The sequence below is a fragment of the Phocoena sinus genome, chromosome 14 (genome assembly GCF_008692025.1).
Source record: "Phocoena sinus isolate mPhoSin1 chromosome 14, mPhoSin1.pri, whole genome shotgun sequence".
Lineage (NCBI taxonomy): Eukaryota > Metazoa > Chordata > Mammalia > Artiodactyla > Phocoenidae > Phocoena > Phocoena sinus.
Window position 1 is genome coordinate 50453820 of NC_045776.1, and position 24930 is coordinate 50478749.

Below are 24930 nucleotides of genomic sequence, written 5' to 3' on the forward strand. Positions count from 1 at the left end.
TCACTTGTATATGAATCATCTGGGGATCTTGTTAAAATGCAAATTTGCGCTCAAGTAGTCCAGAGTAGGGCCTGAGGGTTTGCATTTGTAAGAGCTCTGAAGGTCCAAGAACTCACTTTTGAGCAGGAAGGTTGTTTGGAATTCTTTAAATTGCAAGCAACAAATCCAAAGAAAGCATAATATGATTTAAAAACAACACCCCAGGAGAACATCTATGAAGTAGTATATGGAACCACCCAGGCTAGGAGAACTTCTTAAAGGGAGGCATACCAGGAAAACAAATGACATTCTTTAAGTTGGCCTGGGCCTTATTCAAATGAGTCTGTACTCCACATCACAATTCATCTAGGCAGGTGAAAGTACTCTCTAGTGGTCACAAAAGCACCACACTTCTGACAAAACTCTTGCAAGCAAGTCAGTGTAGGAAACAAAGTATCCTAGGAGATTCCAAGTTCCTGGCCACTCCATGAGTCGTGGCCATGCTAGCTCTTCGCGGCCTTTCTTAAATCTGTTTTACCCATTTACTTCCTCTCTGCACATTAAATTTGACACGATTTCTGTTGACAGATGTAATTTTTTAAACGCCCGTCAAGTCGCTGGATATGGATAATTCCGAAGTAGTAAGATGGATGTGGCTGGCAGGTTAAGGAAGCATCTTATACTAACTGATCATCTTAATGTGTGTGTTGGGGGGGGGGGAATCAATAAAACACCCAAGGGGTTCGTATTTATAGGTTCAGAGATTAAATCCGGCTGTTTTTTTGGATCAGAAATATCAACACACAAGATCCTCCGTGTCCTCTGAAATGAGATTCTTGGAGACAAAGTGTGAAGTTATTTGGTTTCTAGATGTTTTGAGCATGGGAACACATCTGTCTACTACGAGACACAGGGCAATCTTGCACACTGGCTTAGAATAACATGTATGTTTATTACAACTCCTGTCCTGACCCGCTGGACAAGCTGGGCTCACGCTCAAACTATAGAGTCATTAAGAGCCAGTGCGTGATGTCAAGCTGCCCAGAAACTGCTGAGTTCGAACCACTCACCCAGAATGGAAGGGATTCCCCTCCCCTCCTGTGCACTGGCCCAATAACGGGGAGAGGCATGCTCTGACAAGAAATGCCAGGCCCAGGCTGTCACCTGTGCCCAGCGTCACTAATCATCCATGCAGTCACAAAGCTATTCGACCGCTCCACACCCCTGCCCGCAGCCCATGTGCACTCAGCTAGGATGCTACATACCAAGCAGGGTCATGATTTCACCACTTGGGAAGAAACAGACTCAGAACAAAATTCTGCAGGAGCCTGCCTTGTTCTCTCCCGCCTGTCCACCGCGGGAGGAAGTTAAGTTTTCCAACAGGCCACCTTCTTACTTAGGCCAGAAAAAGCCTAAGTGTTCAGATGAGCTTTACAGGAGAGAGGCTGTAACAGGAAAGGTTCCCCCTTCTCACCTTGAGGCCTGCAACATGTTGGCAAGGTCCCATTCCAGAAGGGGAAACTGAAGCCCCAGGAAGTTAAAATATCTGAGCCATAGGGAGCCTAAGAGGCCTTCCTAAGTAACAAGCCTCCCAGGGAACAGGTCTGCACTTCCTTGGGGCTCCCCACTCCTGTTCTCTCCCAACCTCCAGTCCCACTGCCTGATGCAGACCTAGCTCCCCGACTGTCCCTGGAACATAAGTGACAAGCTCTAGCCATTTCCTGAATAAGCAAGTGTCCAACATTTCACGGTTTTGCTAAGATGCTTGATACCCGCAGATGACTTAAGCAAGCGAACACAACCACCTTTCCACTAATTTCAGCAAATTCACCTTGGAATGGAAAAAAGGATCCTCAAGCCCTATTTTCTCCCTGTCCCCCACCACCAAGGCCTGGTTCAAGGGAACATAAGGACTTCCCTTTTCTTAGAAAAGCAAAAGGAAAACGCCAAGTTCTCCTGGGACACTGGAATACTTTGAGCGCAGGCAGAACTTCTCAGGAGGGATTCACGGCGTGTCTGCGGCAAGTTCGGCTCACACGCGCCGCTTAGCCGCCGGCCGGACCCACGGCTCAACTCTGCGCCCCGCCTAGTCTTGCCTGGCGCAAGGAGAGTGCTTCTCCGGGTCCGGACCGGGTTTCTGGAAGCTCGTGATCTCCTCCTTGCAGTGGGAGGTTTTGGTGCCGCTTTTTAGTGGGCTCCCGCAAGCCCTAACTCGGGACCCACTGCATGAGCATGGTGCTCCTGCTCTGTGAGTGCCGGGCTCGTGCACACACGTGTGAACACACACACGCTCCCTAGAGACTTTCTCTCTTCCGCGTGCCCTCGTGGTTTGGAATTCGCGCCAGAAGCCCAGAGATCTGGCAGGGCGCGAGAATTGGAAGCGACCGAGTCCCGCAGCAGAGAGCGGGCCGGGAGGGACGCGAGGTAAGGCGCGCGTGGCGTCCTGGATACTCACCGGGACCTCTGCAGCTGCTCGAAGGCGCTGGTGCTGACCCCCTGGCCCGGCTGCTCCAGGGAACAGTAGTTCTGCGAGGTCTGCCTGGAGAAGGCGATCGGCAGGATTCCCTGAGTGAAAGAGTTGAGGCGGCCACGACTACCGCTCCCACTCCCGGGGGTCCCGGAGCCCAAGAAGGCGGCCGCCGGCACGTGCACGCTGGTAAAGGCATCGTCTTCCTCCAACTCCTCCTGCCCGGCGCCCCCGGGCCCGTCGGGCAGCTGCGGCTGAACGCAGGCGGCGAGAGGCGCGGGCCGGGGCGGCTGCAATTGCTCCCCCGATGCCCGGCCCGCGCCCAGGGGGCTCGCGAACCCTCGGGCCGCCCCAGGGCCGAGCACGGTCGCGTGGCCGCCGGGGACCAGGGGCGGCAGCGGCGAGGGCGGCGGATGGCAGGGGCCCGATCCAGCTGCCAACGCCGCCGCCGTGCCCGCCGCGGCGAGCGCGCCGCAACCGCCCCGCTCGGCGGCGGCGAGCAGGCTGAGCCGCGTCCTCGCGCCGCAGGCGCTGCCTGCGCCCGGCTTGGCCGCGCCACTCTCCTCGCCGCCGGCCCACTCCTCGTCCTGCAGCGGCGGCCGTCCGTCCAGCGAGATGTTGGTGAGGAAGGAGAGGGCAGCCTGGCGGCGCCGCGGGTCCATGCGCGTCTTCCTGGGGGGCTCGGGCGGCGGCAGCGGCGGCTGCGGTGGCGGCGGCTGGGCCGGCGCGGCGGCCGCGGGCTGAGGCTGCTGCTGTGGCGGCTGCTGCAATCTTCTGGTGCCCGCGGCGACGGTGCCGGCGCTGCTGCTGCTGCTGCGGACGGCCTTGCCGGCGGTGGCGGCCGTGGTGGCGGCAGTCGCCGCCATTGTGTCCGTCTGCGGCGATATTTCCGCGATGCCCCGAGAAGCGAGCGGCGCCCGAGTGCTAAGCGGCGGGCGCGAGCGCCGGTGACCCGGGCTGGGCAGGGCGCGGGGCGCGGGCGGCGTGCGCGGCGGCCCGGCCCCCCAGCGGGCGGGCCATGCTTGCCCCTCGGTGCTCGGGCGGGGGGCGCCGCCGCTCCGGCCCACGCGCGCGGCTCGCTGGCTCGCTGGCCGTCTGCCCGCCCGCCAGCAGCCTGGGGGTTCGGTCCCGGGCCCTCTCAGACCCCGCGGTCTCCGACTCTCGGGCCCCGGTGTCCGTATTTATAGGTGCGCGCGCCCCGCGCTCGCGCTCCGAAGCGCTCTTTGCAAAAACACTGTATCACGTGTGGGGAATGAAACCTGGGAGGAAAACAAAGCCGCAGGCGGCAGCCGCGGAGGCTGGCGGCCGGAGGCGGGGGGCCGGAGGAGGAGGAAGAGGAGGAGGAAGGGAAAGCCAAGCGGGTGGCGGGGCGAGGGACCGGCCGGGCGGTCCAGGTAGTCCGAGCCGACTGCGGGGAGAGTTGGTGGCTCCCAGGGCGCGCGCCCAGGTGAGGGAGGTAGCACGTTTCCTCGTAGCGTTTGGACTGGGAATTGGGGGCGCGAGCAGAACCCAATGTGGGTCCCGGGAGAGTTGTGGGTCTGCGGGACAATTAATTGGAGCGACGCGGAGATTTGGCCCATGAGCTTGTTAACTGGATCCCGCGCTGCTGTTGGGCCCCGAGAAATACATCCTTATTAATAGTTACACACCCCTTATGTGGACAGTCCCACCATAAAGCTGTCGCTAACCGTTGAGTTTGTGTCTCATTCATTCGCAGACTGAGGATGCAGCCCCTGATTTAAATGCATACCCGAGGGTGCGTAAGAACCCAGGAGCGAACATCAAACGTGTGGCCAGACTAATTGACACATCTCCATTTGATGGTGCTGTCACTTTTCATCTCTTTCTTAGCAAAGGCCAACATAAATTTTTACTTCGACCCAGAAACGTGCTCCGTTTTCCGTGAAGAACAAGGTAAGCTAAGATGGCCTCACAACCTTTTCCCCTTGTCACCTTGCAAATGTTTGTGGGTTATGATCTCTTTTCCTCCCATATAAACTGGGAACAAAATGCACAGCTACTTTCTGTCATTTATTTCATAAACATCCGTCTGGCACCTGCAATGTCTTATGTAAAGATGAGTACCTGTCCAAGCTGCAGCTCTGGATCTGCGAGGGGCGGCAGAATTCTGTACCCCAACCTCACGCCCAACAAATGCCTGTCCTTGGGGGGTTGGAGTGGGGGGTGGTTACCATGAGCCATCCGAAAACGCCTGCAGATTTCCCAGTGCGGTTCAGGTGACTTACCAAATGCAGTAGGAACAATTGTCACACTGACTTGAGTTCTGTGACATCTAAGAAACCCTCTACACTTTCCTGAGGGAGAAGAAATGTGTTTAAGATCAAGGGATTAATTTAATTAAAGGTTTAAATTTAGCCTTGGAGCTAATGGGTAACTGTACATTGAAATTCCACTCCATTTCAAGTTCAAGAAAGTAAATTGAGTAATGTAGAGCAAATACACCCTTCCAGAGACATGCAGCCAGCCTGGAGGATGAGATATGGGTGAGTTCGGGTTACAGTGGTTTAGGACAAACATGGCACATGGCCCTTTACATGAACAATTGTTCATTTTTTATGTTATGCCATTTTTAGGCCTTTTGAGAAAGTGGAACCCAGTGTCTATATTTAGAGCAGCCTTACTGCACAGCTAAGCGACCAGTGCTGTGTAATTTCATTAGGATTTTAATTACTCTCTTCAACTAACGACTTGAAACTTCCAAGTTACTTTACTACAACTAACTTAATTTACTTGACCACTGGTCTGGTTGTGCTGACAGGCAGAGTTTAAAAAAAACACCAACTCTGCACATGTAAAAGAAAAAACTATTTTTATCAAAAAAGTGATACATGTTTATTGCAGAACATTTAGAGAATAAGATAAGCAAAGAGAAGTAGGAAAAATATAAAGCTTCACTAACAATCGCATCTCCTATGGAAATTTTGATTTCTGTCCTGTGTATATTTTTAAACAAAAGTTAAAGGGGGCTGTTTGTGTCTTGTGATCTTTGCTTGCTGTGTTGCGATCATCCTTCCTTTTAGAATATTCTTCTATAGCATCATTTTAATGACTGCACGGTGTTCAGTTTGATTATTAAGATTATTATTATTCAGTTTAATTATTAAGCCTGTGCCCTACATTGAACATTTAGGTTGTTTCCTCTTATGTTTTTATAAAGAGTGATGATGACATCCTTTGTTTTGCTAAATCTTGCTACCATCCAATATTATTTTCTTAGGTTAAATGGATTTGGGGGCAAAGGACATACCATATTTTTAAGGCTTTCTATCCAGAAAAGATGTTCCAGTTGGTTTCCTCACTCTTGCCACCGTTGGGTATTAAAATTTTTTCATCGATATTTATTTCTTTGCCCATTTAAGCTATTGTAAGGGTCAAATATGCAAACTAATTTCAAATATTTATTAAAACATCAAACAAGAATTAATATCGATTTAACCTCCAGACCGCTCCTGTGATCTTCTTACGGTGATCAGGAGAGATACAGTTTACAGTTCACCTACTATGTTCTAGCCACAGAAGATTTCTAATCCTTATGACTACTCTGCAGTGCTGGGGGGAGGGGAGATTATCATCATTAGTTTACAGATGAGGCTCAGAAAAATAAAATGATTTGCCCAAGGTCACTAGCTCTTAAAGTGGCTGGGCCAGGGGCTTCCCTGGTGGCGCAGTGGTTAAGAAGCCACCTGTCAATGCAGGGGGCACGGGTTCGAGCCCTGGTCCGGGAAGATCCCACATGCCGCGGTGCAACTAAGCCGGTGCGCCACAACTACTGAGCCTGTGCTCTAGAACCCGCGATCCCCGACTACTGAGCCGGCAGGCTTAGAACTGGTGCTCCACAACAGGAGAAGCCACCGCAGTGAGAAGCCTGCGCACCGCAACGAAGAGTAGCCCCGCCTCGCCGCAACTAGAGAAAACCCACACACAGCAACGAAGACCCAATGCAGCCAAAAATAAATAAATAAATTTATATTAAAAAAAAATAGTGGCTGGGCCGGTATGCAAATCTTACTCCAAGACCCATACATATTCTTGCGCCCTCTGCTGGTGAGGATGTTTTATGGGGGGGGCTGTCTCCACATTTAATCTCATATTCATAATTAAGAGTCAACTCTAATGGAAATAAAACAAGTTTTGGAGGAAGGGGATCTGGGTTTCAAGAGTAAGTTTCTTAACCTCTCCAAGCCAGTTTCGTCTGGGTTATTCTGAGGTACAAATGAGGTTGCTTGAGAAGCACTTTATAAACTTTAAAGTACTTTTTATAATGTTTGTTACTATACCATCCTAATCTACTTACTCCCTGAATTTTTCCAAATTCACTTATTTTTCACCTATTTTTACATGGATCAAGTATTACTGAGCAACTTCTATGTGCACAGCACCATCTTGCTACAAAAGGGATAAAAAGAAGTGTAACCTTTAGCCCTTGTGCCCTTGACACTGAAAGTAGTGAAAACCAAAAGCTCAGGACACATTTCAGTAAAATGGTAAGGCAGACTCTGATTAAGTGATCAAGGGAGCAATCTGACTGGGACGCTCTATACATATTACATAGTGTGAAAAAGGAGCTTTTCATTTGAGGGGAAGCCTCATGCAAGAGCCAGGATTTAAGCTGACCTGGGAAATGAAGGAAGGAAGAAGTTCAGTTCGGGAAGAGGAAATTCTGCAAATTCCTCATGGATTGCAAGCTTAGAAGTATAATTCTTACTAAACCAGTTGCCAAGGTTTGATTTTTTTTTTCCATTTCTTTTCATATTGCTCCATTCCAAGCACCCATTCTGAAAACTGTAATTGCATGCACAAACTGTTTTGATTGACATACATGGGAGTCAATTAAAAAAAGAAAAAAGAACCTGCAAGTAATCACTGATCCTTTAAAAAAAATAATTCCGCAGACCAAGAAGTCTGAAAATTAGCTTAGAGAAAACAGTGGATATCAGGCATATCAGAAGCCATCTGACATAAGTGGCAATAACAAGGGGTTCTGATGCCAGCTTAGGCCCTTACAAGCTTATGACCTTTGGGGCCTCCTGCTTGGGAGAATTACAAAATTTTTGCGTTTGTTGCCTCGTCTGTAAAGATAGGTTTAGTGTAATATTTTACCTTGCAGAGTTGTGAGGATTAGTGACAGCATGATGATATAACTAGCAGAGTATCTTTAGGTAGCTATTATTAGAAAAATGCAAAATATAGAAGGTGCTCCTAACAAAGGCCAGGATGTTTTCGGTTCTAGGTTTTTGTAGTTTTCACTACTGTCAGGCAGGTAGGGCCATGAGAAGCTTCAGATGTCAGCTCCAGTTCAGAACAGATTATTGTGTTGCATGTTTCCTAAAAGTGCAGGCTGTTGCCTGATTTTTATAGGCATAGTGCCGATGAGAAACCTGCTACTTTCCTTAATCAAATGAAAGTTAGATTTTCCAAGACTAGAAATGGAGAATATCCAAGAGACAGTTGTTAACACCCCAGCTGTTCTCCCTGAAATGCACTTTCCCGTCGGGACTCTTAATCATCATTTCTGTTATCCTGGGAGAAGGGGAGGGAAATCGATGAGGGGGGGGGGGATATTGTTTCCCCCTTTACAGTTTGGCATAGATACCTTAATTTCCTTACTTAATTCTCCAGGACATCTGAGACTCGATACAACATTTAAATGTGACTTGACTAGAAGCTCAGGGATATTTAACGAAGAAATAAACTCAATGAGTAAGACAGCCACATAGAGCAACTTACAGAATATGACTTCCTTAGAGTCCTCATCTCAATATTTCCTAAATGCTAATCCCATGCTCTGTTCTGGCTTATGTTCTGTGAGTAGCAATGATCCTACCCTGGAGCCCTCAAGCTAATGGCAGAAAAAGGCATGGAAATATTTTCACCAAAATATATCAGGTATTTTTAAAAGAGAGAGAGAGAGCTATATGCACAGGGGTCAACCAACCCCTGGCATACCTCCTAGAGTAGGGACTATTTCAACTTTTGCCCCCCAGCACCAGCCATCTAGCACACTCTCCTCTCCCTACGCAGGAGAAGGTGCCCAGAGGAAATGGCATTCCTGCTACTAGCCATGATCCCATCCTCCAAGTCTCCTTTTCCTGTCTGAGGACCTGCCCATCCCTCAGTAACTGGCACCAGCAGCCCCTGACGTTGTTAAGTCATCCGCCCAAACAGGACCATTTTGTCTCCAGACCCCTCACACTACGTGGAGGAAAGAGGAAGAAGGATGTTTTGCCACAGTACCTGCCTAGCATAATGGAGGGCCTTCAGACTTTTATAACTTGTATGAGAAGCTGAGAAAAGTAGGCAATAGAAGATGTCCATTGGACTGTATGAACAGTCATGTAAGTGTGTGTTGCTCATTTTTCAAGGACAACAGCTCAGGGCAAGAATGGATTTTGATAGCTGTCAGTCTGGGGAGACAAGTGCCAGTAACCCTTCGTCACTGTCACAGTGTCTTTAGAGTGCAGATCTCCAAAACAGTCGTGCAAATGCACTTACTCTTCTGATCCACCAAAATTCTCCCTTGGATGCAGCCCAGCCAATTGTGAAGGAGGAGGGATAGCCATTCATAATAAGTGGCCCATTCCACTAGCCCTCCGCCAGAGGGGTGCAGCCAATGGGCCCAGGTTCGGTTTTCAGATTCCGAGCTCTCCCACTAACCTGCGACTGCTGGGCCTCGGCTTCTTCATCTCAAGGCTGGAGCAAATCCTGTTCACCTCGCATGGTTACCGTGCAGATGAGAACCAAGGCATGTGTAGAACACCTCCCACTGTCTAACACATGGTGGGTGCTCATGAATGGTGGCTGATGCTAGTATACAAGGGACCCCAGAGAAGCACGCCAGACTGGTGAGCAGGGGATGTCCCGTTCCACTGCCCAAGGCGTTAACTGCCCTGGAAGAAACGTGGCGTCAAAACTGTGTTAAGAAAAATACATTTCAGGGCTTCCCTGGGGGAGCAATGGTTAAGAATCCGCCTACCAATGCAGGGGACATGGGTTCGAGCCCTGGTCCGGGAAGATCCCACATGCCGCAGAGCAACTAAGCCCGTGTGCCACAACTACTGAAGCCCGCATGCCTAGAGCCCGTGCTCCTCAACAAGAGAAGCCACCGCAAGGAGAAGCCCGCGTACCACAACGAGGAGTAGCCCCTGCTCACCGCAGCTAGAGAAAGCCCGCGAGCAGCAATGAAGACCCAACGCAACCAAAAATAAATAAATTTATAATAAATAAATAAGTAAATAAATATACTGTGTTTAAAAAATAAAGAATACATTTCAGATGCTACCCTGAGATGGCCTCAGTCTTCCAAAAGGGGATTGTTCATGCCCATAATGCCACCCAAAATCCAATTGCAGAATTTTTATGATATTGGCATTTTAAAGAAAAATCAATGAATTTTCTTCATTGTGTTACTTTTATACTTCAATTGTAGCAAACTCTTGATTTTCTCTGAAATTAACCTGGTTTTATTTCTTTTGAAATTATACTGATACGCATGAATAAGCATCTCACGTACAAAGAAGAAAGCACTTCTTATGTAATTATGTAATTTCCTGAACATGCAAATTACATATGGCGCCGGCTTCCAGATGAAAGCTCCTCTAGACTGCACAAATCGACAGGCCTAGAAGGCTCTATGTCTCCCGGTATAAAAATGTTATTTTATAGTGTTTGCGTTTGTTAGGTCACTCTCACACCAGAGTGGGATGAATGTGGCCAGATTCTGGGGGAAACATCACCACTTTGCCTGCCACTGGGAAGTTTAGCTGAGCTAATTAGTGGTCTGTGGTAACCTTCACTGATAGATGGGCAAACCACATGAAGAGACAGCCCAGAGAAACTGAAATGCAAATGCCTACCAATCACTTGAATAAAAGGATAAATAAGAGTGATGGACACTCTTATATTGCTGGTGTGGACTGGAACAACCTTTCTGGAAAGTCATTTGGCAAATGTATTAAGAGCCTTAAAAAGTTCACGCCTGAGGGCTTCCCTGGTGGCGCGGTGGTTGAGAGTCCGCCTGCCGATGCAGGTAGGCGCGGGTTCGTGCCCCGGTCCGGGAGGATCCCACATGCCGCGGATGCGGCTGGGCCCGTGAGCCATGGCCGCTGGGCCTGCGCATCCGAAGCCTGTGCTCCGCAACGGGAGAGGCCACAACAGTGAGAGGCCCGCGTACCGCAAAAAAAAAAAAAGTTCACGCCTGAGAGCGTGGGCTTGGGAGTCACACTGGCCGGGTTAGATTTTGGTCACACTCTCATGGTTTTGAGCACATTGAGCACGTTACCCTTTGTGCTTCAGTTTTCTCATCTGTGAAATGGGAATGATAATCTACCTTTTGTAGCATTGCTATGAGGATTCAGCGCAGTAACATTGCAGTTAATGCTTGGTACGTGGCAAACACTCATGAAATGTAGTTACTGCAGTAATCCTAAGGAGCTATTGAGGCACAAGGTCAAACACTTATGCACAAAAATATTCATCGTAGCATTGTTTAAACTAAAAGAAAGTTGAAAAAAGAAACCCTAAATGTGGAGCAATGGAAAAACTAAGTAAATTATGTTTTACTCAAACAATGGGATATTGTGCTTCTATTTTTAAAAAAATTATGTCTACCAGGCTTTCTTAATGACATGAAAAATGTGTTTTGAAACAATGCTAACCAAATAAAATAGAGTAGAAACTAGATAGGTCACAATATCTCAACTTTGTGAAAAATCTGAATGGAATTGTTGTTTTAAATACTAATATGTGCCTAAAGCGTACATGTGACCAGAGGGTTAAGTCACTGGCTAGGATAGTAGGATTATGGTGATTTTTATTTGCTTCTTTTTGTTTATGCAAGTAGAAATAAGTGTGTGGTGGTCATTATAGAAACTGCTTCCCAATGAATATTTTTTAAAATATTTTTTAAATACATAGAAATAAAGCTTGGAAGAAGCTATGTCCAAATGTCAAATGGTGGAATTATTGGGGAACATTTTTCAATTTCTTTAGGGATATTAGGAAGCAAATAGCTTTCTCTGCCGCCGATGAGTAGGAGGTGGTTAGGCAGAGAGAAGGAGATGCCTTTTAGTAAGGAAACCAAGTATGAATGAAGGTACAAAGACAGGATAAGAAAGGAAAGGACTTTTTGGAAGTGGCTGGCAATGACTAGACGTCCCAGAACAGCTACGTTAAAAGGACTGTAGCAGTGAATAATGGGAAATAACACCAAAAAAACAGTATGTAGGGCCAGATCACGAGGAACCCTGAATCCGAAGGAAGGAATTTGAACCTATGGGCACTAGAGAGCCATAGGTGATTTTTATTTTTTAATTTTTTTTAAGTTTCATCTGGTTTGTTTGTTTGTTTTTGGCTGCTCAACTCAGCATGTGGGATCTCAGTTCCCAGACCAGAGATCAAACCCGTGCCCTCTGCAGTGGAAGCGTGGAGTCTTAACCACTGGACTGCCAGGGAAGTCCCCATAGATGAATTTTCAACAATAAGTGACACATGTGTCGAAAGCCAAACTGAAGGAGTATTAATTTGGCGAAGGTGCACATGGGGTTGAACAGAGAGTCTTAAGATCGGAGAGGGCTTTTTCTTCATTCTTCCATTTATGTATTTATTTATTCAGCATGCATTGAGCTCCTGCTTTATGCCATGCTCTCTGCAAGGCACCCAGTAAGGCAAGATCCCAGGCCTCAAAGAGTTAACAGTCTGCTGTGAAAATTGGAGAAAGAGAGCAAAGGACACAGGGTGGGTTCCCTTTTATGAGCAAGCCCTGAAATGGTCATTTCTACCTTCTAGTTTGACTTCTCACCAAAGCCCTGCTATTTATCCTATGTGACCTATGAAGAAACAGAGGCTCAAAAAAGTTAAGCGTGGGGTCGTGCTTCTGGTCACACAACTGATCCCTGGATAATTCCTTCCATAACATCTTAGGGTAGAGGTCTGTGTCACAGGGAGAGGCCGAATCCTAGGTGGTCAGAGAGGCCCCACAGTGAAGGTGATATTTGAACTTGGACTCTAGTGCACGTGTGAGATAGGGCATTTCAGGCCGTGCACAGGCATGGGGTCAGTAATGTTAGGACTCCATTACAACCATTTGGGCCCGAGGCGGTAACACTTGGAATTGGCAGTGAGAATGGAAAAGAAGGGTCAAGGGCAAGAGGCACTGAGGAGAAACTGGCTTCCAGATTTCCAACCTGGGGGGCAGCTGTAATTCCTGAAAGAACCAACAGTACCCGGGGAAGGGGAGAACAGATGAGAGGGTCAGACGCTGGCTACGTTCTGGCATGAGTTCCTGGTCTACACCATCACACAGGGGCCCGGGGGAAAGTAAGGAGTAAGAAGGTCTCATTTTTCTAAATAACACCTTTATCAGGTGGAAAGAGAAGTAGGCTTTGTGTTTGTACTGTCACAACCCTCCAGTCTGGTTACAGATGGGCTCACATGGTGGATGGCTGAGGACTCTGGTCTCTGGAGCCCCTACACTGGCCATAGCTACACATTCCATTTGCCCTCTGAGACACAATTCAGAGCTGACACAGCATCCTGGCCCCCTTTTGTGATGTACGTGAGAGAAGCTGTTGGAAACAAACCATTCCAGGACTGGGCTCATTTCAGCCATTTTCTAGGATCTTTTGATGGTAGGTGACAGCAACCCAGGTGAAAGCAGCTTAAGGAGAATTTATCTAAAGATATAGGAAGGTCTCAAGGAACACAGAAACAGGAATAGAGCTGGAGCCCGGGCACACAGAGAACCGTGGATGTGGGCCTGCCTTTTCTTGCCCCCTAACCTTCTCTGGTGCCTGGTTCAGACGCCATCATCTCCCTCCACAGATTCTGTTCCTCTAGTCCACTGGGCAAGAAATGTGGCCTCTGACAGTTTACAACCTTTATAACCTACAGAGCCTGGACCCTCCGGGTTTCCATTTCAAATTTACAAAGAAAGACTGAAAGCACAGCTTGTGTGGAGCTGGCCTTGGACTTCTCAACTAACAGGCATTCACTCCCAGAGGCAGATGGATGGTGTGTGGGCCGTAACATCTCTAGGTCTAATTTCCTTGCTTGGGAAATGGAGATACACTCTCTACCTTGGAGGTTACTACTGTGAAGAGTAAAGAGGATAAAAAGACATTGGTGATATTCAGACTTCCCACCAAGTGCTCCTAAAGGCAAAAAAGGAGGAGACTGGGACTACCCTGGCGGTCCAGTGGTAAGACTCCATGCTTCCACTGCAGGGGGTGCGGGTTTGATCCCTGGTGGGGGAACTGAGAGCCCACATGCCACGCGGTGCAGCCAAAAAATAAAAATAAATAAAAAGGATACTGACAGCCTGAGGGGTATCTTGGTGAAGCTGGAAGCAGGACATTGATTTGAGGTCTTGTTTTTAGCATAAAAATGTGTTGGCTATGGGAATTTAGCATATGATAAAACTGACATCTCAAATTAGTAAAGATAAGATAAATTATTTAGTCAGTGATGTCGGGATTGACTGGGTTGCCAGCTGGGGAAAAAAAAAAGATCCCTCACAGTCTACAGCATATTAAATTCCTGATGGAAGAAAGATTTAAATGCAAAAAATGAAATCGTAAAAGTAGTTAGGAAAAAAAAAAAAAAAAGTAGTTAGGAAAAGTTTGAAAGACCTTAGCAAAAGAACTAAGAACATGTCCTCGTGGTCTGCCTTATTCAACACTGCAACTCCATCCCCTAAAGCAGCGCTTGGTACAGAGAGAGGACTTAATAAACTTTTCGTGGAAAGAATTAATGAGAGAATATTTCTTTTTTTTTTTTTTTTTTTTTTTTTGCGGTTCGCGGGCCTCTCACTGTTGTGGCCTCTCCCGTTGCGGAGCACAGGCTCCAGATGCGCAGGCTCAGCGGCCACAGCTCACGGGCCCAGCCACTCCACGGCATGTGGGATCTTCCTGGACCAGGGCACGAACCCGTGTCCCCTGCATCGGCAGGCGGACTCTCAACCACTGTGCCACCAGGGAGGCCCGAGAGAATATTTCTTAAATCACCTCAGATAGGGGAGAAGCTTTTCTAAAGATGATCTAAAACCCAGGAGCTATAAAAGCAAAGGTAAATTTAGCTACCATATATATGTATAAAACAAATGAGGTGAGGGGGGAGCGGAGGGAACCAAACTAATCAAAAGACAAACATACTGGAGGGAAATATTTGCAATTCACATAGCAAAAGGGACCCTTCCTTAATATTTAAAGAAATTCTAAATGTTGATAAGAAAAAAAAGCCAACAATCTAGTAGAAACATGGAGAAATGATATGAAGAAACAGTTCCCAGAATAAGAAATACAAATGTTTTTGAACATTAAAAAAAAAGAAAAGAAAAGAAAAGAAAGATGCTCAACCTCCTTCATAATTTAATAAAAGCAAATAAAAACTCTAATGAGATACAAGTCTTCACCCATCAGACTGGCTAAGGTCAGAAGGTTTAAGAACACTGTGTTGTCCGTTGTGCGTTGGCTAAAGGATCAGGAAGCAGATACTCTGATGTAGTGTTGATTGGGAGCACTCCTCAGAGGACAAGTGGACCGTGCAATATGCCCTGTGACCTACTTCCAGGAATCCCTCCTACAGATATACTAACACACGTACACACGAAGAATATTCAGGGTTATATTTGTTGTAGTGCTGTTTGCAGTAGGAAAATACTGGAAATAATCATCACAGGGCTGGTGAACAAATGCCGGCACATCCATACAATAAAAAACTGTGCAGCTGTTGAAAGAATGAAATAAGTCTCTATGATTTATGAAAAGGTCTCCAAGATGTAGTGTTATCTGAAAAAAGCAAGATGCAGGGCAGTGTGTATTTTATGCTCATTATACTAAACAGCAACAACAACACACAGACATGGGTACTTACTTGGACTGTGTATAGATGATTTCTTGGAGGATTCCCAAGAATCTGGGCATAGTGGTTGCCTCCTGGGAGTGAAGCTGGGTGGTTGGAGAACAGAGGGGTAAATTTTCATTCTAAACTCTTTTATACTTTGCAAATTTTGCTTCATGAACATGTATTACCTCTTCAAATAATAAATTAAGAACGTGTGTTAATTTAGCATTCTGCTCCGTGCTATTATATATCCACTATTGATTAATGTAAAAATCATGTTTTACATTACTTACCTCACACTAATGAACTCTCCCTCCCAAACCTTTGAGTGAAATTAAAATTCTAGAAGGATGCAGCACATTTATCCTGGGACTTTGTCTGCTGGGCACACCAACAAGTGGCCCCTTTCTGAAGAGAACAGAACTTTGCGGAGTGTTTGGTACATTAAGTAGCTGCCCTACAAAAGTGAGTTCCTGTCTCTGCAGGAACGGAACTGTTCTGGGAGAGGGGCTGGAGGGAACCTCCGCTCCCCTGGCAAGGACAAGAGGCTGATGAGTGTCTTGTGCCCTGATCAGGACCTTGGGAGACCTGGAAATCTAAGGTCATGTAGGGCCCACATTCTTCAACCTAGCCCAGTCCCTGGCACATAGTAAGCACTCAAAAAAATATGTTTCTGGAATGAATGAACATACCAAGGGTTAACGGGAATCTCGCCTGAGGGAGTGACAAATGCCATTGGGAAACTTTGGGGAAGTCCCATAAATAGATGACATTTAACCTGGGGCTTTATCTTTTCCATTTTTTATTTTTTTGGCCATGCCATGGGGCATGTGGGATCCTAGTTCCCCCACCAGGGATTGAACCGGTGCCCCCTGCATTGGAAGCACGGAGCCTTAACCACTGGACCGTCAGGGAAGTCCCTAACCTGGGGCCTTAAGAAGGAATCCCTCGGGCTTCCCTGGTGGCGCAGTGGTTGAGAGTCCGCCTGCCGGTGCAGGGGACACGGGTTCGTGCCCCGGTCTGGGAGGATCCCACATGCCGCAGAGCAGCTGGGCCCGTGAGCCATGGCCGCTGAGCCTGCACGTCCGGAGCCGGTGCTCCGCAAGGGGAAAGGCCACAACAGTGAAAGGCCTGCGTACGGCAAAAAAAAAGAAGGAATCCCTCACCTGGAGGACAAGGGGGATAAAGCAGGATTTCAGGCAGAGAGAACAGCTTACCTTTGGGCATAAGAGTAGAGGGATTGGAGCTCACAGAACACCTATCCGCCCTGCTTGGAGCAGCCATCAAATGTTGTCAGTTACCATGGGGGCATCACGTGTGTTGGCGGCTGTCTGACAAAGTGAATTGGGAAAGGTCCAGAAGCTGACAGACAGGAAAGAGAGTAACCAGGTCCCATTCACTTGAAGCCAGAGGAGGCTTTGGGAAGGGAGGCCCTCAGGTGGACCCTCACACACCCCTCCAAAGACTGACTGTGAGATGCTCGCAGCCTATCAGATCCAGCGCCTCGTTCTTAAACCACCCCCTTCATTATATTATTGCCGAGTGAGAGCCACAAAACAGAGGGCCACGATCGCTTATCCAGAATCCAAAACGCTCCGAAAATCCTAAATCGGTTTTTAAAATTTTGTCAACAAAACCTGCCCTGAGCTGATCTGAAGCTACACGTAGACGTAATTCATCGCATCTTATGTGTCCGTATATACGTTTTGCTGTAGAAATATGTGTGATTGATGACAGAATGCTGTTCTAGACCCCGCTGAGGGGTTATATAACATATTGTAGGAGCACCATACTACTTTTAGTACTTAAAGTCTGGAGAATTCTGAATTCTGAAACACATCTGGCCCCCAAGAGGTTTGCATCAGGATTTGTGGTCTAACATAATCGACCAACACACAAAATGTTTAAAAATAAAAGTAATATAATGTCCTGGGTGTAAAAGAAGAAATAAAAGAATAGAAGTGTATAAAAACAGAATAAGTATTTCAACCCGTAAATGCTGGGGCAGGACTATACCAGAAGACGGGGGTGGGGGGCGGCAGTGAGTGGCGACATAGACCGCTCCTGTGGAGGGGGGTTGCCTCTAAAGTGGACTTTGAATGTGGCAATTCAAATAAAATTGATAAAGTTATATATATCTTTTGCAACTCAAATGCTAGGAGTCCTTTTTGGATAAGCGGTCTGAGGTGATCTCTAAAAATGGTTCACTATTCGCTTGACCCAGAAAACCCCACAGAATCATGCAAATCGAGAGACTCAGATCTTCGTGTCCACTTTAAGAGCACTCGTGAAACTGCCCAGGCCATTCAGGGTATGCATATCTGAAAAGCCACCACGTATCTGAAGGATGTGACTTTACAGAAGCAATGTGTACCAGTCTGTCTCTACAATGGTGGAGTTGGTAGGTGTGCCCAGGCCAAAGAGCGGGGCTGGACACAGGGTCGGTAGCCCAAAAAAAGTGCTGAACTTTTACTGCACATGCTCAAAAATGCAGAGAGTAATGCTGAACTTAAGGGCTTAGATGTAGATTCTCTGGTCATTAAGCATATCCAGGTGAGCAAAGCACCCAAGATGCCATGCAGGACTTACAGAGCTCATGGTCAGATCAACCCATACATGAGCTCTCCCTGCCACACTAAGATGATCCTTCCTGAAAAAGAACAGATGATTCCTAAACCCGAAGAGGAGGTTGCACAGAAGACAAAGATATCCCAGAAGAAACAGAAACTTATGGCCCAGGAATAAATGCTACAAAAAAAAAAAAGCAAAAAAGAAAAAAATACTAGGAGTGGCATTGCCATGATTTTCCAAAATGGTGAACAACTCTCAGGAAAGTTCCAATTAAAAAAAAAAATACAGTCGCCCTCAATGTACTCAATAGTTGCATTCCTGGAAAATCTGGTGCATATAAAAACCATGCAGAATTACTTTGTGTTCATTTGCAAAACGTAATTAGGTTTTAGGCCCAGATGATTATAATGAGGTTTTTTGCTTACAAGATACGTTTTAATGAGACGTTTGGAAGTGATTCACACTGCAGGACAATTCTTTGTTGTGGGTGACTGCCTCACACATGGCAGGGCGCCTCTTGTCCCTGGCTCCACATGTTAAATGTCAGTAGTGTCCCCCAGACAGATCGTTATGACAACCAGAAATGCTCCTCACATTTCCAAAAACCTTAGGGTGGTAACCTCAGGAGGGAACACAGCTCACCCCTAGCCACCCTCAGAACCACCAAATGGAGAAGTCGGCAGGGGTTGGTGGGTGCGCCGGTGGAGTCCCAGGGCACGCTCCGTCCAGGTGGGGAATCCCGCAGTCAAGTCTGGACTGAGCAGTTTGGATTTGAAGAACCTTGTTTTCCCCAGAATCTAAGGCTCAGGGAAACACACTGGCACTGGGTGTGCCAGCATGGAGCTGTGGCTCTCCGATTGGCCAACGTGTGGGATGTTTTGGCCTTGTGCATCGCTTTCCCCTGCCAGTGAGGTGGTGCCTTCTCCAGTGGGTGATGGGCCACCTGGTACTTGGCTGATCTCAGGTTGGGGCGTGTCAGGCAGCCCATGGCGGTGCGCCTTCCTTTAAGACTCATTCTCCAAGTCTCTTAGTGGTTAGGAGTTAAACACAGCAGCATATTCACAATAGCCAAAAGGTGGAGGCAACGTAAGTGTCCTTCCATGGGGGCAGGGACAAAAAAAAATGTGTTACATACATACAGTGGAATATTATTCAGCCTTAGAAAGGAAGGAAGTTCAGGCACATGGGACAACATGGATGAAACTTGAAGACATCATGCTAAGTGAAATAAGCCCGTCACAAAAAGACAGATACTGTCTGATTCCACTCTTTAGAGAAGTCAAATTCAGAGAGACAGAAAGTGGAATGGTGGTTGCCGGGGGCTGGGGAGAGGGGGGATGGGGAGTTATTGTTGAATGGGGACAGAGTTTCAGTTTTGCAAGATGAAAAGGTTCTAGAGATGGATGATGGTGATGCGGCCCAACAGTGTGAATGCACGTAATGCCACTGTACTGCAGTTAAAAATGGTGAAGGTGGGGGGCTTCCCTGGTGGCGCAGTGGTTGAGAGTCCGCCTGCCGATGCAGGGGATACCGGTTCGTGCCCCGGTCCGGGAGGATCCCGCATGCCGCGGAGTGGCTGGGCCCGTGAGCCATGGCCGCTGGGCCTGCGCGTCCGGAGCCTGTGCTCCGCAATGGGAGAGGCCACAGCAGTGAGAGGCCCGCATACCGCAAAAAAAAAAAAAAAAATGGTGAAGGTGGTAGATTTTACGTTACGTGTATTTTAGCACAAATAAAAATTTAAAAGCAAATAAAGAGGGAAGGTGCTGATGGCACGACTACGAATCAAGTGTGCGCTCTGCTGTTTACCAGTCTGTTGTGGATCTTGGCCAGGTTAACCTGTCTGAGTCTTAGTCTTCCCATCTGTGAAACGGGGATAATGATGTACTAGGGGTGGGGGGAATTACGAGGGTCACTAACTCGTGTTTGTAAGCCACAGGGCACGCTGTCTGCACTCAGGGAGTGTGGCTGTTATAGTGCAGGTGGATTTCACTTATTCACTGCTCCGGAAAGCAATCTTTCCCCTCAGACACTCTCATAGAAGCATTTGGGGCATTTAGCCTAATAGCAAGGTCATATGGACACTAACAAAGCAGAATGACTGGGGACCCAGGACGGTGCATGTATAAGCTTCCTGGGTCTTCCTGCCTGGGGGTCAGCTTCCTCTCCGCCCACAGTGAAGCATTCTCAGCTGTACTTTAGGCAACTTCACTGTATCTAGACAAAGGCCTTCTTAACTGACCCTCCCTCCCAGAGGGGCACTTCTCCGTAAGTGTAAAACCTCCAGTATTCCCCTTTAGACTCTTAGGGAGAGTTGATAATTGTTGACAGCAACAAGCATTCATTTTCTTTTGTTTTGATTAAACAATAATTTGATTGGAAAATGCTTCCTGGTGCAGTAATTAATGACCGGCTGGAGCTGCTAACGCTAGAGGTAAAGCAAAAGGCACTTAACCCAGCTAGCATTAGCTACCAGGAAATGTTAGATCTGAAGGGTAATCCCTGCTGGTACAAACTCTGAAATGGGGAGGGAGCAAAAGAGAAAAAAAAAAAAAAAAACTAAGCAATTTCTTCTTGCGCAATGAAAAGTTTAAAAATGGAGCGTCGTGTTGCCATAGACACAATTCCTGGCTCTGGGCTGTCCTCCATGCCTACATCCAGCGGCACAGCAATTAGATACGGTTTTCAGCAGGGCAGCTGAGCCTCCCAAGTGCCTATAATGAACATCTGCAGCTCCAGGCTCCCTCGGAAATCCTCAAGCCTTCACTTGTCACTATAATTTCCTTGGGAAGTGTTTCTAATTACATATTTCTTGCTGCCTGCTCCAGGTCAAGTCTTCTTGTATACAATATTCGAATTACATAAAACCACAAAACAGTGAGAGCGACCCTGGAGTGGTCCAAATTACTATGTATTTTGCTTTTAACTTAGTAGTTAAGCATTACTGGGTGTAATAGGGCATCGTTTGCATGAGCAAAAATAACGCTAAAGGAATGTGCCTCATTCTTTTTAAATCTCTGTAGAGGTCAGACCCATTTCAGCAAGACATTTATATAATAACAGAATTCCCAACTCCAACACATGGATCGTTTAACTATTATAGCGGGGTCTTTGTCAAGAGGAACTTAATTCTTCTGTATTATCTCCTGGGACCTGCCATCTAGGGAACTTCTGGTAGTTTAGTTCGCTGGAGGTGGTCTGTTAGTTTAGGTAGTTCTCCAAGATGTAAGACAACCTTCACCCACTAATTCTTAGAGAAAACTGAAGTCAAATGAATCTCAATCCAGATGCTACTGTATGGATGTTAAATTTTCTTCGGAATTGAGTAAATTGGAGGATTCTTCAGCTCTTGAAGAAGAGGCAAAAATGGTTTTCCAAAAGGGTAGGTTGGCTAGGGTTGGGGGTTCCCCTCCTTACGGGGGAGGGGTCTAAGTCCACCACCCTCTCTACCTTGCCTTGTGTTACGCAAGATTGAGCACCTGCAGGACCCAGAGTTACTGACTACCTGATCGTCTTGCGGGGCCTGAGGAGTTGTGCTCAGCTGAGCCTCCAGGCAGTGCCCACTGGGGGAGGGCCGGTTCTGGCCCCGGCTTGCAGCTGATGCAAGAACATCTTCCGACCCCGTTCCCTAAGGAGTTTCAGCAGAAAGTGGCAGCCCTGCAAGAAACAGCATTTGCTCTAGGCTTGCTTCTGCCCACTGGCTCCTCCTCCCAGTCTCTAAATGTTGAAGCCTAGGGTTCATTCCGGGACCTCTTCTCTCTGTCTGCACTCAGTTCCTAAGTGATGTCATCCAATTACGAGGCCCTGAATCAATACCATCTGTAGCAGATTGTGTTTTCCAGAGTTGGCCACAACAATATCTCCATCCCATATGCTCTTCTACAACGTGGTCTTCACACTCTCTCCATGGAGAGAAGGGATCTATATCCACCACCCTCCCCATCCCACCTTGAGTCTTGGCAAGCTCTAGCTCTCTGGTAGCCCAGAGGATGAGGTGGAAACGATGCTGCGTGACTTCCAAGGCTAAGTTAGGAAAGACGGTGCAGCTTCCACCTTGTTCACTGGTACACTCACTTTTGGAGCCCTGAGCTGCCACGTAAGTAGTCCAGCTACCCCAAGGAAAACCAAGCTACATGGAGAAGCCACTCTAAGTGTTCCAGTTGACAGCCCCTGCTGAGGTCCCAGTGAAGAGCCAGCTTCAACTGCCAGATTTGTGAGTGAAGACACTTCCTGGTGATTCCAGCCCCGGTCATCGTGTTGCTTCGAACCCTTGAGTCTTCCAAGCTCAGACCCAAGATTTGTGGAGTAGAAACTAAACATTCCTGCTGTGCCCTGCCCTGAATTTCGAACCCACGAATTGGTGGGTAAATGAAATAGCTGTTTTAAGCTAAGTTTTGGGGTCATTTCTTATATAGCAGTACCATCTGCAACACCATCTGTATGCCAGTGACTCCCAAGTTTCTATCTCCAGCTTAGGGCCTCTCTCTGAGCTCTAGACTCGCGTATCCGACTGTTGATTTAGCTTTTTCACTTGGATGTCGAACAGGCTTCTCATAGAACATGCCCCAGGTGCAACTATTGACCTACCCTGCCCTGCAAAGCTGCCCTTCCCTCAGGTGTCCTCATCTCAATAAATGACACTGAAACCCAATTGCTCAGACTCAAAATCTAGACATAGTCGGTGACTCTTCTCTTTCTCTCCCAACTCCCATCCCGTCCATCAGCAAATCCCATCAGCTCTACTTTCAGAACGTTTCCCAGATAGGATTACCTCTCACCTACTCTACTGGTATAACCCAAACCCAAACTGCATCTTCTCTGTCCTGGATTATTGCTATGGCATCCTAACTGGTCTCCCTGCTTCCACTCCTGGCCTGTAGTCCTCACCTCCATCAAGTCTCCAGAAGGCACAGTAAACATCTCAAGATGTAAATCACAGCAGGAGCCTCGACTCCTCATTCACTCATCTGGTTGTTGACCAGGAATCTAGCTGGGGCTGTTGGTGAGAACACTCACGTCCAGCCTCTCCATGTGGCCTGCACTTCCTCATAATGCGGTGGCTGGGTTCAGAGACCAAGTGTCCCAAGAGAGAGGAGAGCCAACTAGGAGCGCATCTAGGATTTAGCCTTGGGCATCAAGGCTAAATTCTGCCACATTCTACTGGCTGAGGCAGTTAGGAAGGTCCACCCAAGTACAGAGGCAGGGAACACAGACTCTACCTTTCCATGAAGCCTGTTAGGGTCACACTCTAAGAGGAGCATATATAATGGGATATACATTGGTGCGGCCATCCTTGGGAAGTATAATCTGCCACACTGTTCAAGAAGATTTAACTACATAAGAAGGAAAACCGTACACCAAAAAATTCCATAAGCATAATGTAAATGCAAAAGACAGTATAAAGAAATGCTAACTCTTTTTCCTAAGCCCCTCACTGAGCCCCTCCTCTAGGCTTTGTGGGTTGATTACAGGCATATTTGGCGGGTTAACATTTTATTTTTTATTTATTTTAAATTGTTTTGGCCACGCCACGCAGCTTGTGGGATCTTAGTTCCCTGACTAGGGATTGAACCTGGGCCCTCTGCAGTGAAAGCACGGAGTCCTAACCACTGGACCATCAGGGAATTTCCTCCCCCACCCTTTTTTTGTTTGCTTGTTAATACTGCGGAGGGAAACTGAGTCTAATGTGCCTGCTTCCTCTTTTCTCTGACGGCAGGAAGAAGAGAATGATGTCTCCTTCATCTCAACCTATAAGGCTCGCTTCAAATGATACTTTCTCCACAGACCCTCCCTGACTTCCACTGTGTGAACACTGAGTTTTTCCCCATCTCACAAGGTACTTATACTTTCTTCCTTGTATTTCAGTCTCTTTTAAATATCTGTCTCTTTTAAATCTTACCTCTCTTTAATTCCTCCAGGGTATACTGAACTATAAATTTCTCAAGGGAGAGGGACTCTTTTTGGATTCATCACTGTTGCTTTTCTGCTCTGATCTTTGCACTGTTCACATGTGTTAATTATGCAATGTGTGCTGGTGGAATTCATGAAGAAGCAGTTGTGTCCAGTGTCTGTCTCATCTATATTTAATAATCCTGGAATGTAGTAGGTGCTCAATTAAAACATGTTTTTGGTGAATGGATTGTGATCTACTAACTACAGGACATTTCAGGGGGAAGTAAGCATAAGAGCTGGTCCCAGCCTTCAGTTACTATTTATACCTTGCCCAACAATGAAAAAGCTATCACAAGGCAGGGCATGATTATGATTTTTTGACAAAAGTCTGTGGGACTTAGAGAAAGCTTTTCTAAACCTATATAGCCAAAGTCAGAAAACATAAAGGAGAAGACTGATAGTTTCTATTGCATAAAAATGAAACACTTCTGTACATTTAAAAAAAATCATAAATACAAGTAAGGCAAATGGAAAGCCAGGAAAAACTTGTCAGTATATTAACAAAAGGTTACTATCTTTAATATTGGAAGAGGTCATCTATGTCAGTAAGAAAAAGACAAACATTTTTTAGTTAGGGAAAGGATATAAATACTCAAAACAAAAAGAAAAATATAAGTGGTTAATAAACAGAAGAAAGAAAACCTTTAACCTCATTAGCAATCGTAGAAATTCATAGGAAAACCACACTGAGGTAACATTTTTCTTTTATCAAATTGGCAAACTATTTTTGTTAAAATAATCTGCAATGTTGGCATGATTAGAAAGACTGAAAATTGATGTTTAAAGTGGACATGCATTGTAACCCGGCATTTCAACATCCCCAATTTATGCCAAAGAATTTATTGCTGAGGTTTGCCAAGATCTGTACACAAAGACACTTTATGAAGTACTGATTTTAATAGCAGAAAACTGGGATTAATGTCCAGCAATTGGAATTAAATTGGTTAAATAAATCATAGCACCACCCTGTGATACAACATTATATAGCCATTTCAAGTGCTGATATGAAATAATATTTAATGAAGTGGGAACATATTCATGTTACATAGTTAATTTAAAGTTTCAATTTATAAAGCAAATGTAGAATTGTTTTCTTTTTCATCATA

The 24930-nt window shown here is 46.6% G+C and overlaps 1 protein-coding gene, 1 long non-coding RNA gene and 1 pseudogene across 3 annotated transcripts in view; 2 read left to right on the top strand and 1 right to left on the bottom strand.

Moving 5' to 3' along the window:
- Positions 1–3538, bottom strand: part of CABLES1 (Cdk5 and Abl enzyme substrate 1) — a 107248-nt gene extending 103710 nt beyond the window's left edge. For both annotated transcript variants that reach the window (XM_032603442.1, XM_032603441.1), the window contains exon 1: positions 2435–3538. In XM_032603442.1, coding sequence (XP_032459333.1) covers positions 2435–3312 — 878 coding nt within the window. In that variant the 5' untranslated portion in view covers positions 3313–3538. The remainder of the gene's footprint in view (positions 1–2434) is intronic.
- On the top strand, positions 2995–23710 carry LOC116739217. Its single transcript, XR_004345489.1, has 3 exons — positions 2995–3067; positions 4164–4360; positions 23589–23710. It is a non-coding gene; the product is annotated as an uncharacterized LOC116739217 (long non-coding RNA).
- Positions 17504–18049, top strand: LOC116739216 (annotated as a pseudogene).
- Positions 23711–24930: the final 1220 nt, after the last annotated feature.